Genomic DNA, 18,110 nt, shown 5'->3' on the forward strand with positions numbered 1-18,110 from the left:
GGGCTTGGGCACTGTCCCTTAGATTTTTGCTCTACCACTTTTTCTGGTAAACAAGATAAAGACTCAGAGACTTTCCTGCCCAGGCTGGATTCAAACCATGATCCTCCTGTAGCTAGGACTACAGGTTAAGTCATGGGCAGGCACCTGGCTGACCTGTACACATTTCAAGAAGGAAATTTAAGATTTGTGAAACATAACAACAATAATATCCAAATTATTGATGGAGAATGAGAGAGGGCTTAAGAAAATAAAGGGCAGGAAATGAATGAAATTCAAATACACAACTCATTTAACTTTAGCAATAAAAATATAAAACATCTAAGCATTATTGTCAATGAGACCCCTATATGAATAAAAAAATTAAAATTCTGATAGAAATAAAAGATAATCTAAACAATGAAGCATACATATGATTTTAAAACATAATGCCAGTTCAGAAAAATACAATTAGCAAAGACACTGAGAATAGCTCAGAAAATTAAGAAAAAACAGGAAATAAAAATAAATTTAAAGATAAGAGTACTAATACTAGCTAGACGTTTGAAAGTTATCACAACTAGTATTAGAGATGCTTGATAGAGGCCCATATGAACAGTAGAGCAACAGTGGAGTAAGACACCAAAACTGACCTCACATACATATATGAAACATAACCATAAAGCGAAAGTGGTGTATTTCAAACTTTAGGGAAGAAGTGGACACAATAGTTAGATGTGATGAATTGCCAAACACCACTAAATGATGGAATAAACACAATTATTTAGAAAAAAGTTCATAAACATGAATCTTCTTTTCATTTATCAGTCACATATATTACAGATGAACATTTAGAATAAGAGTTTATAATGAAATCGAAAGACTCTCAGAACATTATTTTTAAAACAATGTTACAATAAAGACACAAAATTCAAGTACCAAGAAAGGAAATTCATTAAACTTTTCAAAAATAAAAATCTCAAGCACATACATAGAAGTTTCTACAGAACAAAAACATTTGGAGTATTTTAAATGAAGGGCTAGTTTGCAAAATATATTGCTCCTAGAACTTATGAAAATAGAAAGCAACCAATATAAAATGGACTAATTATACCAGCTGGTTTATAGAAAATCAAATGCCTCAAACATGGGTTTTAAAAGATGATTACATATGAACAAAGCAATGCAACTAAACTGACTTAATAGTCTCCTCTCGCTGGGTCCCACTGGCTTGTACCTGTAATCCTAGCAACTCAGGAGGCTGAGATCTGAGGATCACAGTTCAAAACCAGCCCAGGTAGGAAAGTCGGTGAGACTCTTACCTCCAACAAACTTAGAGAAAGCCAAAAGTGGGGGCTATGGCTCAAGTGGTAGAGCACTAGCCTTGAGCACAAAGAGGCTCAGGGACAGTAACCAGGCCTGAGTTCAAGGCACAGGACAAGCAAAAAAAAAAAAGTCTCAAGACTGGCATGGACAATAAAAATTACAGATAAAAGGGGAACTGACATATTGCTTTTGACATGGGGGAGGGGAGGGCATGGCACAGGATTTGCCAATCCTGGGGCTTGAACTCATGTCCTGGACACTGTCCCTAAGCTTTCTTGGGGAAGACTAATACTCTACCACTTGGGCCATAGCTCCATTTCTGGCTTTTGGCAGTTAAAGACTCTCACATAGACTTTCCTGCCCATGTTGGATCCTCAGATTCTACCATACTGAATAGCTAGGAATACAGGTGTAAGCCTTGGGTATGGGTATCCAGAACTTTTAACATTTTTAAAGACAACTTAGCAATACCTATTAAGATTTTTTTTTTTTTTTTTGGTGACAATAGTGATCCTTGAACAAGGCCCTGTGCATTCCCTTAACTTTTTTGCTCAAGGATAGCAATCTATCACTAAACCACAGCTCCAAGTCCAGCTTTTTGCTGGCTGATGGAGATAGGAGTCTCAGGATTTGTTTGCCTGGGGCTGACTTCAAATATCACATGATTCTCAGATTTCAGCCTCCTAGTTAATTAGGATTATAGGCATGAGCCACCACCAATGATCATGTAAAACTTTTTATTATCATAATAACCATAAATACCTCAAAGAAAATCATAAAGTAAAAAATTAAATCACGAATGCTATTTATAGTAGAAACTTTTATCTTGTTAATCCTGTAGCTTATTAGCAATCACTGAATAAATGTTAAAGCTATTTCTATATCTTTATACCCATTCCAGGAAATAAATAAGATTTTCCTCAAACAAATGTGTATGCAATCCCAGAGTAAAGATTACTCAAAATTGGAAAACATTAATATCATTCTATTTAAAAGGAGCTAGCAAACAAAGACAAAACAAACAACAAAAAAAGACAATAGCAGTTGGCCAAGTAGTCAACTCTGAACACTTTCTTCATAATGTTATATATACTAAGGACCCTAGCCAGCTGAATAAAACAGTAAAAAAGATTTCAAATGATAAATAAAACTATCATTTGCAGAAAACGTAACTGTTCAAATACAAGAATCTCTACCATATTAGAAAGTCTTTTCAATGTGAAAAAATTCAACCTCATATCCTCACCTATTTAGAAAAACTGTGGTTTAATACACACCAATTATGAAGCCAAACAATATTAAACTATCTATGAATAAATCTAACATAATATTTATAAGATCTAAAACACAGAAAATCCTAAGATTTTATGGGAAATTCTATGTATGAAAAACTTGACAAGAAAAATGCAAACACAGAACCCATGTTCATGAATAAGACAATACTGTAAAGATGAGGACACTGTTCAATTTCCCTGAGGCTACTTTGTGTTTCCATGTCTCCAAGTCTGCTTCTTCCTACAATAGTATATCGTCAACAGCACTGCCAACACCAGTGTTCTAAAGTTCAGACATGGGTAACATTTTTTACTTGCACATTGTCAGCACAAATTGAATATGTTGAGAAGATATCAATGTAAATGTGAAATTTTCCTCTTTTTCTAGTATTAGCAATTAAGATGAAAATAAGTCAACAGCTAATCATCAGTTTTCAGAAATGGCACACAATATCACCACCAGAAGTATTAAATATAGCAAAATGGAAGAAGAAAAGCAAATGGCCCTGGCCTTAAGCAAAACAGAGAGACATCAGTCATCTCTACAGGCAAACATGAGCAACCCAACCCATCTGTATGAAAAAGCAACAACAAAAGCAAAAAAGACTTTGGAAGAAACTGGAATGGGGATAGTCATCTGAAAGAGTACTAAAGGTTACTAATATCACTCTTTTCATAATCATTGCCAACTAGACAAACCTAGGTTATACTATATTTATTTTAAGGTAACTCCAACCACCAAAGTAATAAAGTATGCATCTTGAACAGAATTAAGGACAGAGGAAGCATTACCTTCCTGACAGAGCCATCATAAGGAACTTAATATAATCACACTCATGAATAAACAAAGTTACACACATGCCTCATAAAGTTACATAGTCATAGCATCATATACAGCTACTTTATTTTTGTCCTCAAATTCTAACAGGTTTTAAAAGCAGGTTACTCCACTTTTACTTTCCTCATGATGAATCAGAGGGTGAGTACAAAAACCCAACTTCAAAATTGAATTCAATGTGCCTTTTCTTCCACTTGGTATTTTAGGTACTACAGAAGCAAACTTGTTTCTTAACCTATTCCTATTATTCAGTAGGACAAAATGCATTTAAGGAAGGTGTTTTGGTGTAGTTACTATTGCAATTAGGTTTCAATGTCATGGAGGTATTTATTATAAATAAAAACTGTCAAATTCCTCAAATATAGGTAGCTATATGCAATGTAGGGCTCCACTCTCTTGGAAAGACATTTCTGAAGTAAGATATTAAGACGTTCCAGAATAACATCACTAATGCAAGAAATTCTCCCAGTGTTGATCATTCCCATATTAAGTAAAACTACCTTACAACACAATACTTTAAAAGCCTCTCAGTAAGGACCCTAAGACGAAGAAAGACTACTCCTCCATTCAGAAATCAGCTACAATTTAAAACATATAGCATATAGTACCATTCACAGCAAAAACTTACCATTTGGCACATAGCCAAATTTCAAGAGAAAAAGACACAGTAGAATCTAGGGGAATTCATGGTAATTCATATGCTCTCTCTCCCCTTACGAAAACTCATAAAGTACACATTGCACCTAGGATTGTGTACAATTTATATGCTCAGAGAGGAGTTGGTGCCCAAGGTTTATAGAGTCAGGCCCTCTCTCATGCCTAACACAAACACAAGAACGCAAAATCCCTAGTGGACGGCAGGTGTGCAGCATAAGTCACTCTTTGCCCAAAAGAATGTAGGCACAGCAAATCACTGTTACCAGTTTGAGAACTGTGGGAACTCTTCCAACTGCCCATATATGGCTGAGGGACAACTTTACAAGGTTTTCAAGGGTTTTGTAAGACAATCTCACAGGTTTTTGTTCACTCATTCCTACACAAATACTATGAACTGTCGTCTCCAGTAAGTCATTTTTCCTCCTGCTCTACAATTAAAATTGTTACAGAAAAATCCTTCCTCACCTCAGTTAGAATGGCCTATACTCTGAACTCAGGAAACAACAAATGCTGGAGGGGCTGTGGGGAAAGAGGAACCCTTCTCCATTGTTGGTGGGAGTGCAAATTAGTACAACCACTCAAAAAGCTCAATATAGTCCTACCCTATGACCCAGCCATACCACTCCTAGGCATCTATCCTAAACAGCAAAACCCAAGATATCAAAAGGACATTTGTACTTCCATGTTTATCGCGGCACAATTCACAATAGCCAAAATTTGGAAACAACCCAGATGCCCCTCCACAGACGAATGGATCCAAAAAATATGGTACTTATACACAATGGAATACTACATAGCGATTAGGAATGGTGAAATATTGTTATTCGCAGGGAAATGGTCAGAACTCGAACAAATAATGTTGAGTGAGACAAGCCTAGAACACAGAAAACAAAGGGGCATGATCTCCCTGATATATGACTGTTAACAAAGGGAGATGGAGAGACAGTAGAGACCAAGTCTGTGAACACTGTATACGTGCTTGATACATTGTATATTACATATGGGTCTACCTGACCTAGACAAGGGATGGAAAAACAGGTTGTAAGATATCACAAGAAATGTACACACTGCCCTACTATGTAACTGCACCCTCTTTGCACAACAACTTGTAAAAAAAAATTTATGTTCAATTAATAATAAAAAAAAATTGTTACAGAAAAATCCAGGGTTAAAAAATCCTGGTCCATGGGGCTGGGGATATGGCCTAGTGGCTAGAGTGCTTGCCTCATATACATGAGGCCCTAGGTTCGATTCCCCAGCACCACATATACAGAAAATGGCCAGAAGTGGCACTGTGGCTCAAGTGGCAGAGTGCTAGCCTTGAGCAAGAAGAAGCCAGGGACAATGCTCAGGCCCTGAGTCCAAGCCCCAGGACTGGCCAAAAAAAAAAAAAAATCCTGGTCCAGGGGCTGGAAATATAGCCTAGTGGCAAGAGTGCTTGCCTCCTACACATGAAGCTCTCGGTTCGATTCCCCAGCACCACATATATGGAAAACGGCCAGAAGGGGCGCTGTGGCTCAGTTGGCAGAGTGCTAGCCTTGAGCACGAAGAAGCCAGGGATGGTGCTGAGGCTGAGTCCAAGGCCCAGGACTGCCCCCCACCCCCCAAAAAAAATCCTGGTCTGTTTTGTTTTTATCTAAACACATTCCTTAGGGAAGGGGTAAGATGTTTTGAAAAGTAAAAAATTCTTGTTATAGCAATAAACAGGTTGATTACACTACTTTTAAATCCATATACACTTAAGTGACTTATATTAGTGACTGGGAAAAGTTATCACCAACTACTAGCACCTGAAGTACTTAAACATATACACTAATAAAATAAATATTGTACCTTAAACTAAAATTCAAGTTACTAAGTAGAAAAGACGTAGTAATATAATTAGATTAGATTTTACTTTTTCTTAAAGATCATACTAAGGTTTAAACTCAGGGCATCATCCTCATTGGTCAGGTGTTCTACCCTTTGAGCCACACCCCAAACCCTTACTATTTTCATATTAAAATCATTAAATCAGGGGCTGGGGATATAGCCTAGTGGCAAGAGTGCCTGCCTCGGATACACAAGGCCCTAGGTTTGATTCCCCAGCACCACATATACAGAAAACGGCCAGAAGCGGCGCTGTGGCTCAAGTGGCAGAGTGCTAGCCTTGAGCAAAAAGAAGCCAGGGACAGTGCTTAGGCCCTGAGTCCAAGGCCCAGGACTGGCCAAAAAAAAAATCATTAAATCATTCAAAAGTCTACATATTCTAATTGCATGGAAAAATCTCATTCTTAATAATAGATCACTCTATTAATAATAAATAATTCTGATGGTATAGGTTAGGACTGAGTGCTTACATAAGAAAAATTTGCGCTTTTTTTTGTGGTGCCAGTACTAAGGCCAGTACTCACAACTTCATGCTCTGACTAAGCTTGCTTGCTCATATTATTTAAGCCACATCTGCAGCCAGAATTTTGCTCAATCGCTCAAATTTTTCTGCCCAGGCTATCTTCAAACTATGATCCTCCAGGTCTCAACCTTCTGAGTAGCTAGGACTACAGGCCTAAGTCACTTGTGCCTTGGTAAATCCAACATCTTAAAATGATAAAGTCACTGTCACAAACTTTAGTTCTGAAAAACAGCTTAAAGAAGAAACTCTAAAAACCCAAGAAGATGTAAGTAAGAGATATACAACACAAAAATATACAATGCTTCTACTCTTCCTTTTTTGTGATACTGTAAATTGAACCTAGGACATCATGCTTGCTAGGCAAAAACATTCGGTTACCTAAGCTATGCTCCAAATGCTCTGTTTTTCAGGTAGGGTCTCATTTTTTATTATTATTTTTTATTATTTTTATTTTTTGCTTAAGCCAACCTCAGACATTGATCCTCCTACTTTCTACTTCTCAAACAGCTGATCATATGGGTAGCATCACACCTGAAAATCACTGATTTTTAAAAGGTAACATACTTGCCTAGCACACATAAGAGGCTGATTCCTAGCACTCCATCCAAAAATAGAAGAAAAAAAGAAAAAAGGGGGAAAAAGAAGAGGCTTAAAACACTGTAACTCAACTTTTAAATTTAATTTTTAAAGATTGACAACGTAAAGTTCAAAGATTAGAATGTGGTAAGAATCCTTTTAAAGAAAAAAAAAGCACAGGACTGGGAATATGGCTTAGTGGTAGAGTGCCTACCCAGTACGCATGAAAGCCCTGGGTTTGATTCCTCAGTACCACATAAACAGAAAAAAGGCCAGAAGTGGCACTGTGGCTCAAGTGGGAGATTATCAGCCTTGAGCTAAAGAAGCTCAGAGACATTGCCCAGGACCTGAGTTCAAGTCCCAGGACTCAGGGGGGTGAGTGGGGGAGGATTGGGGGAAGGAAAAGTTACAAGCCAGAAGGAAACCAGCTCTTTCTCTGCTTTTACAAACTGTTAAATTAGGGCTAAACATAATTCAGTAGGTGTGTTAAGTCAGTAATGGTAGAAATGAGACCCAAGTATGGGTTCCTCCAGTGTATTACACTGTGTAGCAACCTCATGCTGTTTAACTTAAAACCATTACATGGCTATGAAAAAAGTTATCTACAAAGAAAAAGTACAGGGAAAATACAATTTTTTAAAATTTCAGGATATATTCTAAAATGTCAAGATTGAAATAAATTAACATGACTAATTCAAACCTTTATCCATTAAACTTTCTGGCACTCTTCATTTTATAAGACCGAAAACTATACTGTTGATACTCAAAGTCTAGGTTTCATGAAAAGAAACAAGATATTATGAAGCCAAGTATAAAGGATATGTACAATAATAATTTAGAGCATCTGAGTTTAAAGACCTAGTTTGAAATTTAGTTTCTTAAAATTAAAGCAAAATGCTTCTATTTCCCCTTTATTAATTATTTTAATTTATGAATTTATATTTTCTTCCCCAAAGGTTATTTACTGGTGAGGTACATTTTATAAGAAATGGCATCTTAGCTGGGCACTGATGGCTCACAACTATAATCCTACTCAAGAGGCTGATAACTGAGGATCATGGTGCAAAGCCAGCCTGGATAGGGAAGTCCATGAGACTCTTATTGCCAATTAACCACCAGAAAACTGTAAGTGCAACTGTGGAATGGTGGCTCAAGTGGTAGAGCACTAGAAAAGCTCAGAGATGAGTTCAAGCCCTACAACAGATGGACTGAGGGAGGGAGGGAGGGAGGGAGGGAGGGAGGGAGGGAGGGAGGGAGGGAGGGAAGGAGGGAAGGAGGGAAGGAGGGAAGGAGGGAAGGAGGGAGGAAGGGAAGGAGGGAGGAAGGGAGGGAGGACAAATGGCATCTTAGAATCTAGGAATGTGATAAATTAAGACTACAGTTTTGGTCACTTTTATTTACCATGGGACTAATGGCAATAATTCTTCAAGATCTTACCATAAAGTAAAAATGTTAATGTTTTACTAAACTTCAAATTGAGAACATTTTGCTATCCTGTTTAAGCAACTAAATGGATTTGAAAAAAGGAAATACTGAAAGACACAGAGCTATGACTAGAACAAGCATGATACAGTCATTCAGGTGTATGTTTTAATTGTGGATCAAATAATTAAAGAATAGACTGTACAAAATAAACCAACCCACCATCCAAAATATTACTAAGTAAAAGTTAAACTACTCTGTATTTCCCTTAATAATTTCACTGTTTAAATTAAGCTTTGCAAATAATTCTTTTTCTTTTTCTTTTTTTTTTTTTTTGCTAGTCTTGGGGCTTGAACTTAAGGTCTGGAGCACTGTCCCCAGCTTCTTTTTGGTTAAGGCTAGCATTTTGCCACTTGAGCCACAGCGCCACTTCTGGCTTTTTCTGTTTATGTGGTGCTGAGGAATCGAACCCAGGGCTTCATGCATGCTAGGCAAGCATTCTACCACTAAGCTACATTCCCAGCCCGCAATTAATTCTTAAATCTAAAAATAATCTTAATAAGCAGTACTTACGGTCATGATAATCATGCAAGTAATAAACCCTAAGTAAAACTATACATAAGTTCATTTGTCTATAAAGTTCAAGTGCCATGGTGGATAACTACTAGAATCTAAAATCTATTCAAAATACTGGCTACACAAAATTCTCATTATTTATATAAGTCATACAATCTTTTAAATACTTGAAACAAAATTTATCCTTCAGCTTAATTTTTCTTTTAATCTCCAAGAAGGTTATTCAAAGTGTCAGTGAACAATCTACTAGGACTTAAAAATTAAGGGATAAAGTTGGGCCTCTGGCCCTCAGAGCATTTTTATTTTATTTTACTTTATTTGTAGTCCTAGGGTTTACTCAGGGTTTCGTACTTCTTAGGCTGAAATTCTACTATCTGAGCCATACCCCCAGCCCTTTTATTTTGGTTATTTAGTCTCATGATTTTTTTCCCAGGCTGGTCACTGTAAACATCCTACCTATGCCTTCCATAAAGCTGGAATTATAGGTGTGTAGCACCACAGCACCCAGCATGTTTCAGATTAAAAATCCATTTTTATTATATATTATAATCAACCTCCTCAAAGACTGATAAGAACTATACATTTTAAGGTAAATATTTTATTAGTATTAAAACTTATTAGCAAAAAAGCACACTACAATATTAGTCATAATCTGACATGTAAATTATCCACTGATCTAATAAAATATTAATCAAACTGAGTCCTGTTTATCCCTCAAACATTTCAAGCCATAAATGTATATTAGCTCTGCAAAGGTTAAATAATTCAAGTGCCAAAATGTTTTCTTGAGACAAATATGGAAAAAGGATAACTTGGATTCATAAGCAAAACCCAAAAATCCTACACTAACTTCTCAGAGCATACAAATTCTTGCTGGTAACAAGTAACAGTAAAATTCTTTCACATTAAAGAGTTGTTTCATGTCTGGTGACAACCAAAAACAGAGTCAATAGGAATACTGATGTTAATTGTGTCAGAACTGATTCCTTTATAAACCCTGTTTTCACAACAGCAACCCCTTATTTGGAGAATTTAAAAGTTGCTGAACTCAACAATCCCTTCAGTTAAACAAACAGACCCCTCATAGAGCTGTCCAACGCTGCCCAAACTATCCATCCTTTAGTCGAATCAGTCAGTTTCATGAATTGTAGGATTTATCTTCAAGTCCAGTGCTGACTCAGAGGGTAGAGCTTGTTCCCTAGAGAAAACAACCAACAAAAATCAGAACAGCTACTGCTCATAAGCTCTTTCAACACCCAAGTGGAAAGGACAAAGTTACTGGGTCCAAAAAAGAAAAAAAAAAATAGATCAACTTCCTTTCAACTACAGAAGTAGGCAGTAAACCGAAGGCATCTATATGCCACAGGCACTTGAAAGCTTTCACTCAACCATTTACAGCAAGAACGTTAAATAGCCAACAAAGTTTACAAGAGAAGCTATCACTCAAAACCTTATCATTTCTGACAGAGGAAGACATATGCAGGGAATATAAACAGTTAAGTATTCTGTTTTAGGTTTATTAATAAAGTGTGTGTGTGTGTGTGTGTGTGTGTGTGAGAGAGTGAGAGAGAGAGAGAGAGAGAGAGAGAGAGAGAGAGAGAAACAATGGGAAAAACTGTCTCTACCTATTAGCAGTGGACATGTCTATGGATATGTTACATAATTCTTTCGGTGCAAGGTTCTTTCCCTGGTTAGAAAAAAACATTCTGAATCAGAATATAAAGAGTAACATGCTTTTTCAAGTTCTGAAACAGGGACTTGCCTTCCCAAGCATGTTTTAAAAGAAAAATATCAATATGCATGGCCTTTGACTTTCTAGATACAACAAAAAGGAGACTTTCCATTTCATGAGTTAACGTCTACTATGCTATACACTATTGGTAACAAAGTTAAAGACAATAAACAAGAACTGAACTGTTCACACTAATTTGTAAATAATGTAATATTTTGTTCTTTCAAGGGTTTTCACATAGCATTTGACTCAAGATTATGTCCAATTATAAAGATGACCAATAAACTACTGTTCATGTTTTAAAAATTATCAGCTATTAATGAACCAAGTATGAAGATATTTAGCCTACTCAAAAAATACTTATTTTTAAGTTATAATGTGAAGAATTCTTGATACTCAGCTAATGATCTCAGTGCTACAGAGCTCAGATTTATGACAGGCAACATAGATTATGCATTGTCTTGGGATTTATACTCATTAAATAAAATATAGGCATCTGATACTTGGGTAATTGGGGGGGAAGGGACAGTAACTCATTAATTCATCATTTACCAAGCCTGTCTCAACTAGAATTACAGGGAAAATAAGGCCATCACTATAAGGCAAAGTACGTGTTACACACTACTGGAAGACAAAATAATCTTGTATAACCTGTGGTTCTTGTATAACTCATAATCTTGTATAACCTGTGGTTCAAATGAGAATCTCCAATGAGAAAAGCTTCTCCTCTTGGTGTCTGTAACTTCTGTGTTGGTAAATTCCCTTCTATTGACAAACAAGCCTTCTTTAATCAGCACCTTAAACTGTATTAAGTAAAACCTTAGGCTTCTAGAAATGCCTTGGGGTTCTCCAAGTGCTTGATTTGAATTTCTTTTTATGTAAACTTTTTTTAGTACACTTTCTGTTTACTTATTAGGCCGGTAAAACACAAGTGCAGGCTCAAATTAGTATGCACTTGTTTTGTTTTGTTTTTCACATACCAACACCAACATATTTGTGTTAAGGTAGGATCTTTCACTACAGATCTTAACCTAAAGCACCCATACTGTCACCTGTGTATTTACATATAGGTTTTATAGTGATTGTAATAATCTTTATTTAAGTGCACAAATAATCACATAAAGTTGGATGGAACTGTGTACATCTTATTCATGAAAACCATGATTATCATGTTTTAGGATAAAAATACAGAAGAAATTGATGAATATATATACTAATTGTCAATTTTCAAGCTATTTTATTCACCAATATCAAATAGCCTTCTTATACTCACTGAATAAATTTTTATGTAATAAACTTAACACTGCAAATGACAATTTTAATGATAATCTTAGATTTGGGATTACATACAGACCTCATCCTAGTTCTCAAGCTTTATAAAAAAGAATGCTTGAAAACCACTGTTCTAAGCTCTAATTAAGTTTTGGCATTCCTAGTTCACAGGTTCTCTGGGAGCATAAGTAAGTTAAGGCTTCCCGGTTTCCAGTTCCTGCTATATAAAGAATGTTCCTATCCATCGTTCCGGTCTTTCCCCGTAGTAATCTCTCCCTCAAATTCTGAAAGACTCAAAATAAAAGTGCCAAATTCTGGGAAGGCAAGGGAAAAATTGTTTAAGATTTTAAGAGAAGGATATCAGATATGTTTAATATGGGAAAAATCTACCTGTATGCCATTTTCCATGCTCCAGTACAACTTAACCTTTTCAACTGCCTAGCTATTCTAATTTTAAAATGAAATACTACTGTTTGGATATCTCAGAAGTAACTGCTCTCCTTATTACACAAGCAGTGACTAAGAGATCTATGAAACAGAATTATTCATGTGAGCTCAATAATGGTTGTGTACAACTATTATGTATTATTATCAATTTTTTTAGTATGGTATTTGACAAACATGTATTCAATTGAGCCAGGTGTGTGTTGTGCTTAAAATAAACAACAGCAAAAAGTATAGTACCTACTTGCAAATGGCCTTGTCCTACCATTGCTCCTCCAAGCGAAGGCTAGATTTTCCTGTAAAGCAGGAGGAATCCTGCTTTAATAAGCCTATATTTCAGTTCCAGACCCAATTCACTCTTCACCTAACTCTAAATTATCTTTTCCTTAAGTTCACTAATAAACAACAGTCCTTAAAAAAAAAAAAAAGAACACTGCTGTATTGTGCTTTAAAAAAACAACAAAAACTTCATGGATTCTAAAGTGTTAAAAAAAAAACATCTAAAGACATTCTATCTAGCTTCAAACATACCTCAAATATTTCTTCTTTTCATGAATCTTTTCTGTTTGCATATCCTCGCTTAAATCAGACAAAATTAACCTTCCTTTAAATTTTTCTAGAGTTGTTTTATTCACCTTCTAGAAGAAGAGGTAAGTATCAGAATCTTGTAAGGTTTTTTTTTTTCTGTTGATTTTAAAATATAGATGAAGACCATTGTTCCAAATGTAAGGTTTCTGATTTATTAGGTCTTAGATGAGATAGGGAAATTTTCAAAACAACGCAGGCAATTATAATCTGTAACTACATATGAAAGCTTCCTCAAACCAATGCATGAGATGAGTCATTGAGTAAGATTCTAGGAACTTCAGAAAGATCTAACACATATTTTCTTCAAGCACTTAAAAAATTTCATATTTACTGTAGGTCTCCATGTTTGATTACAACAGATGATAAAAATGCCTTCAGAGACATTTAACTTTTTTTTTTTTTTTGGGCCAGTCGTGGGCCTTGGACTCAGGGCCTGAGCACTGTCCCTGGCTTCTTCCCGCTCAAGGCTAGCACTCTGCCACTTGAGCCACAGCGCCGCTTCTGGCCGTTTTCTGTATATGTGGTGCTGGGGAATCGAACCTAGGGCCTCGTGTATCCGAGGCAGGCACTCTTGCCACTAGGCTATATCCCCAGCCCACATTTAACTTTTTAACAGAGGAAATACACATATATTTGGGCCAAAAGTCTAAAAATGCATCGTGAGATTCTCAAACACAAAAGCACAAGAACAGAAGGTGTTAATAAAGAATTCAGAAGTAAAAATGGCAAAAAAAAAAAAAAAAAAAGAATCTGGCATTTGAAATGGAGCATGATGGTACATGTCTATAATCTCAGCAAGGAAGAAAAGGTTTTCAAAGAAGCTGAGGTGGGAGGATACAAATCCAGGGTCAGCCTTGTTACATAGAAAGGTCCTGTTTCAAAAAAAAGAAAGAAAAGGAAGAAGAGTCTTAAGACCTCAATGAATGAAAAGTAGTGAAGATCTCAAGAAATAAAATATCCCACACAGAGCAAGTGTCAAGCCCTTGGGGCAGGGAGATGCTGACTGTGCAAAAGGATTTTTTGGGGGGAAGTGGGGGCAGTCCTGGGGCTTGAACTCAGAACCTGGGCATTGTCCCTAAGCTTTATTGCTCAAGGCTAGCATTCTACCACTTGAGCCATAGCCTCACTTCTGGCTTTATGGTGGCTGTCTTTTCTGCTATAGTTGGCTTCCAAAGGCAATCATATCTCAGCCTCCCGAGTAGCTAGGATTATAGGTGTAAGTCACTAGAGCCCACTGAGAAAGGCTAAGCAGACTTGTACTTGGACCGAAGAGGAAGTAAAGTAAGAATTTGGGTGAGAAATGGGATAGGTAAATTTAGAGAATCTAGGAAACAATATACTTTTTCTTTTTTGAGACAGTATCTTGCTATGTAGCCCAGGCTGTCTGTGAACTAACAATTCTCCTCCTTCCAGCCCCTGAAATTCTGAGATTACAGGTGTGCATCGCACTTGGCAGTAATGTACCTTGGAAAGTGATGAGGTGCATGCTTGATAAATTTTCATAGATTAACATTAAGCCAAGTTAACTTTTATGAATTTTTAATAATTTATCCTTCCTAGCATTAATGGATTAAGCCATATAAATTCATTAGAAATATTTCATTAGTGAAGATGAACCTAAGTAATAGGTTCATAGACTAGTAGAAGGTACTACTTTAAACTATCAAATTTAGAATTATGTGTAAACTGAATCACAGAATGGTTTATGTTCTCCATTGGTTTTAACTTAGACAAAGTATCACTTTATAATAAAACCAAGTCTAAGCATCTGCTGAGAAACTTCTCCAGGCAATTCTCTTCTTGGTGACTATGAAGTGCTACTAAATGGTCTTCAGAAGGTACCTACGAGAAGAAAAGTCTAAATTTTTTTACAACTAGAAAGCTTTCAATCTCAACAGTTTAAACATCTCAAAATTTTCAACACTGAAAATAGATGGGAATATGATGATATTTTTCAAGTCGTTTTATTTAATGATATAAAAGTAAAGCTTTCTACTAAACTAAGCTACTTTCTATTTAAAAAAAAGTTTATTTGGGCCTATATTCTTTTTATAAAGATTGGATTTCAGAAAAACTTTCAACCTAATATTTGCCACAATAATGAGAGACTATTTCAACTATACTCTGATTTTATAAAATCTCTGAGGTAGCTCTAATTTTTTTTTAAGGAACAGATAAAATGTTCAAAACACAAATTATTATACAACATAAAAAAGTGAACATAATAGCTGGGCACCAGCAGCTTACACTTGTTTTGAGAAGTGACATATTAGTTGAGATTAAAAGAAAGAACCAGCTATGATATGGGAATAACAAGAGAAACAACAAATGCCAAGAATAGGAGTCAAAAGGAGCTTGATGTATTTTTTGAAAAAGGCCAGTATAGCCCAAACTAAGTACACAAGGAAAGAGTCAAGGGTAAGACTAAAAATAAATGTAGATAGAAGCCTGGTGCCAATGATTCATACATGTAATCCTAGCTACCAAAGAGACATATCTGAGAATCACGGTTTGAAGCCAGGTGATGTAGGAAAGTCAGTAAAACAGTAAAATGCTTATCTCCAATTAACCACCAAAAAGCCAGAAGCAGAGCTGTGGCTCAAGGAGTTTTGGCTTTGAGCAAAAACAGCTCAGGGACAGTGCCTAGGCCCTGAATTCAAGTCCCAGGACTGGTGTGCATACATGCATGTACACACATACATACAAGTCACAAACTACATAATGTATCTTTTTCCAAAGAAAAGAAGTCATAATTGCAATAAGAGTATCATGATTTCTAATTATTAGAAAAAGATGTATTGAACAAATCACCAAAAACTCCTTTCTTCTACACAGAGGAGATCAAATTATCTGTCTACTTCTGTGGCACTGAGGCTTCCTAGGAAAGTGCTCTCCCACTAGAACCATTCTGCTAGTCTTTTTCCATTTAGTTTGTTTTTCAGATCAGGTCTACCATTGCCAGTAGCTAGTTTTGCAGACATTTGCCACCATACTTAGGATCTTGCTGTTTAATTTATGCAACTTATGAAATGACAAGTCTCTGCTTCATTATCCTAAGTGTTGGGACTACAATTGTGTGCCACTGTGCCTGGTACATAACCAATTTGTAAATGATAATATGAGTAAAAATAAACTAGTAAAAATAAAGAGTAAAATGGAATATAAGCACAAAGGTAGTATAAATACAAATACCAAGCAAAAACACAAAACTCTACCATGTAACAGCATTCAATTTAAATATTCAAATTAAGATTTTTATAGTTAGTAGTTTAGGGTAAGTCACCCAAGGTTATACTTAATACAACTATCTACTGTTTTTATTTAAGAATAGTAATCAGCCAGGCACCGGTGGCTCACATCTATAATCTTAGGTACTATTTCAGGAGGCTGAGATATGAGGATCTGAGTTCAAAGACAACCCGGGCAGTAAAGTCCCCGAGACTCTTATCTCCAATTAACCACCAGAAAACTGAAAGTGTCACTGTGGCTCAAGCAGTAGAGTGCTAGCCTTGAGCTGAAGAACTCAGGGACAGTGCCCAGGCCCAGAGCTCAAGCCCCACAAATGATTTAAAAAAAAAAAAAAAAGTAACCATACAAAGCTACTATCTATGATTTTTCCAATTACATAAAAAACTGCCTTTCAGAATTACTTACTTAAAATTATAATATTATAGTTTAACAATATTATGCTGGATATCAATATAATCAAGGAAAAATGTATAAGAGAACATACTATCCTAGTCTGTAAATACTAGAAGTCTCAGAATGGGCTTAACTTAAAAACTTATTGATAGTAGGAAATATTTACATTGATTAACTATTATCAGATAGAGGCATAATTTCCCAGAGGTCTTATGTTATTTTTTCTGTTGACAGATTATGACTATAAAACAACATGACAAAAGGGTGCATTAAAAACGGAGGGGCCTGGGGCTGGGGATATGGCCTAGTGGCAAGAGTGCTTGCCTCGTATACATGAGGCCCTAGGTTCGATTCCCCAGCACCACATATACAGAAAATGGCCAGAAGTAGCGCTGTGGCTCAAGTGGCAGAGTGCTAGCCTTGAGCAAGAAGAAGCCAGGGACAGTGCTTAGGCCCTGAGTCCAAGGCCCAGGACTGGCCCAAAAAAAAACCCAAAAACGGAGGGGCCTGAAACTGTGGCTCAATAGATCTAATTCACAGGCCTTGGATTCTGTCCCTAATAGCACAAATTAATTTATTAATTAAAGGAAGGAGGGAGGAAGAAAAGGAAGGATAACAGGAGAGAGGGAGGAAATGAAAAGATAACATTAAATGGAATTAATTTGGACAAAATTATTTTCTGATCTCAAACAAGCGATGTCGCCTTCAAATATTCTGATTCTTACTACACCTAACACTGTAAAGGAATATCTAACATTGCGAATATCATGTTTTTTCATGTGTGGAAATTAAATTCTCAGTGAAATATGTATTTTGATTTTTCTTTCTAAAGTTTCACCTTGGAGCGCTTCTTCTAATATGCTTATTTACCACAGAGGGAAATAAGTCAAGAAATAGCTATCATTAAAAGGAGTACTTTTTGTAAGATGAGATAACAATTTTCCATTAGTGAAGCACCCCAAGTTTAGGCTCATGGCAAAATAAACTTTAGATTCCAAGACCGAATTCTTTCAAGAAATAGCTATCATTAAAAGGAGTACTTTTTGTAAGATGAGATAACAATTTTCCATTAGTGAAGCACCCCAAATTTAGGCTCATGGCAAAATAAACTTTAGATTCCAAGACCGAATTCTTTCTAATACCCGTTGCTACTCTTATTTTGTTATCCTTCGTTATTATCATGCTAATAACAGGCACTTCTTGGGAAATTCCAAAAAAAACCTCCAATCTTATTTTTACAGCCTTCGTCAGTCAATCAATCGAAATAAAATTAGGGGATAAAGCAAGAAAAGATGCCACACTATGAATCTTTATCATTCTTTTGACAAGTAAAAAAAAGATCTAGGGTCCTTTTCACATATGAGATGACACAAAAGAACTCTGTGAAATATTTAG

At 36.1% G+C, this 18,110-nt stretch overlaps 1 protein-coding gene across 8 annotated transcripts in view; it reads right to left on the reverse strand.

Annotated features, from left to right (window-relative positions):
* The window catches only part of Pan3 (poly(A) specific ribonuclease subunit PAN3), a 147,779-nt gene that overhangs the window by 47,597 nt on the left and 82,072 nt on the right, over nucleotides 1–18,110 (reverse strand). Inside the window, exon 2 of one of the 8 annotated variants that reach the window (XM_048341588.1) lies at nucleotides 10,116–10,235. The exons of the other annotated variants lie outside the window; for them this stretch is intronic. Coding sequence (XP_048197545.1) covers nucleotides 10,116–10,179 — 64 coding nt within the window. The 5' untranslated portion in view covers nucleotides 10,180–10,235. The remainder of the gene's footprint in view (nucleotides 1–10,115; nucleotides 10,236–18,110) is intronic. 8 annotated transcript variants of the gene reach the window in all.

Source organism: Perognathus longimembris, chromosome 3 (genome assembly GCF_023159225.1).
Source record: "Perognathus longimembris pacificus isolate PPM17 chromosome 3, ASM2315922v1, whole genome shotgun sequence".
NCBI classification, from domain to species: Eukaryota; Metazoa; Chordata; class Mammalia; order Rodentia; family Heteromyidae; genus Perognathus; species Perognathus longimembris.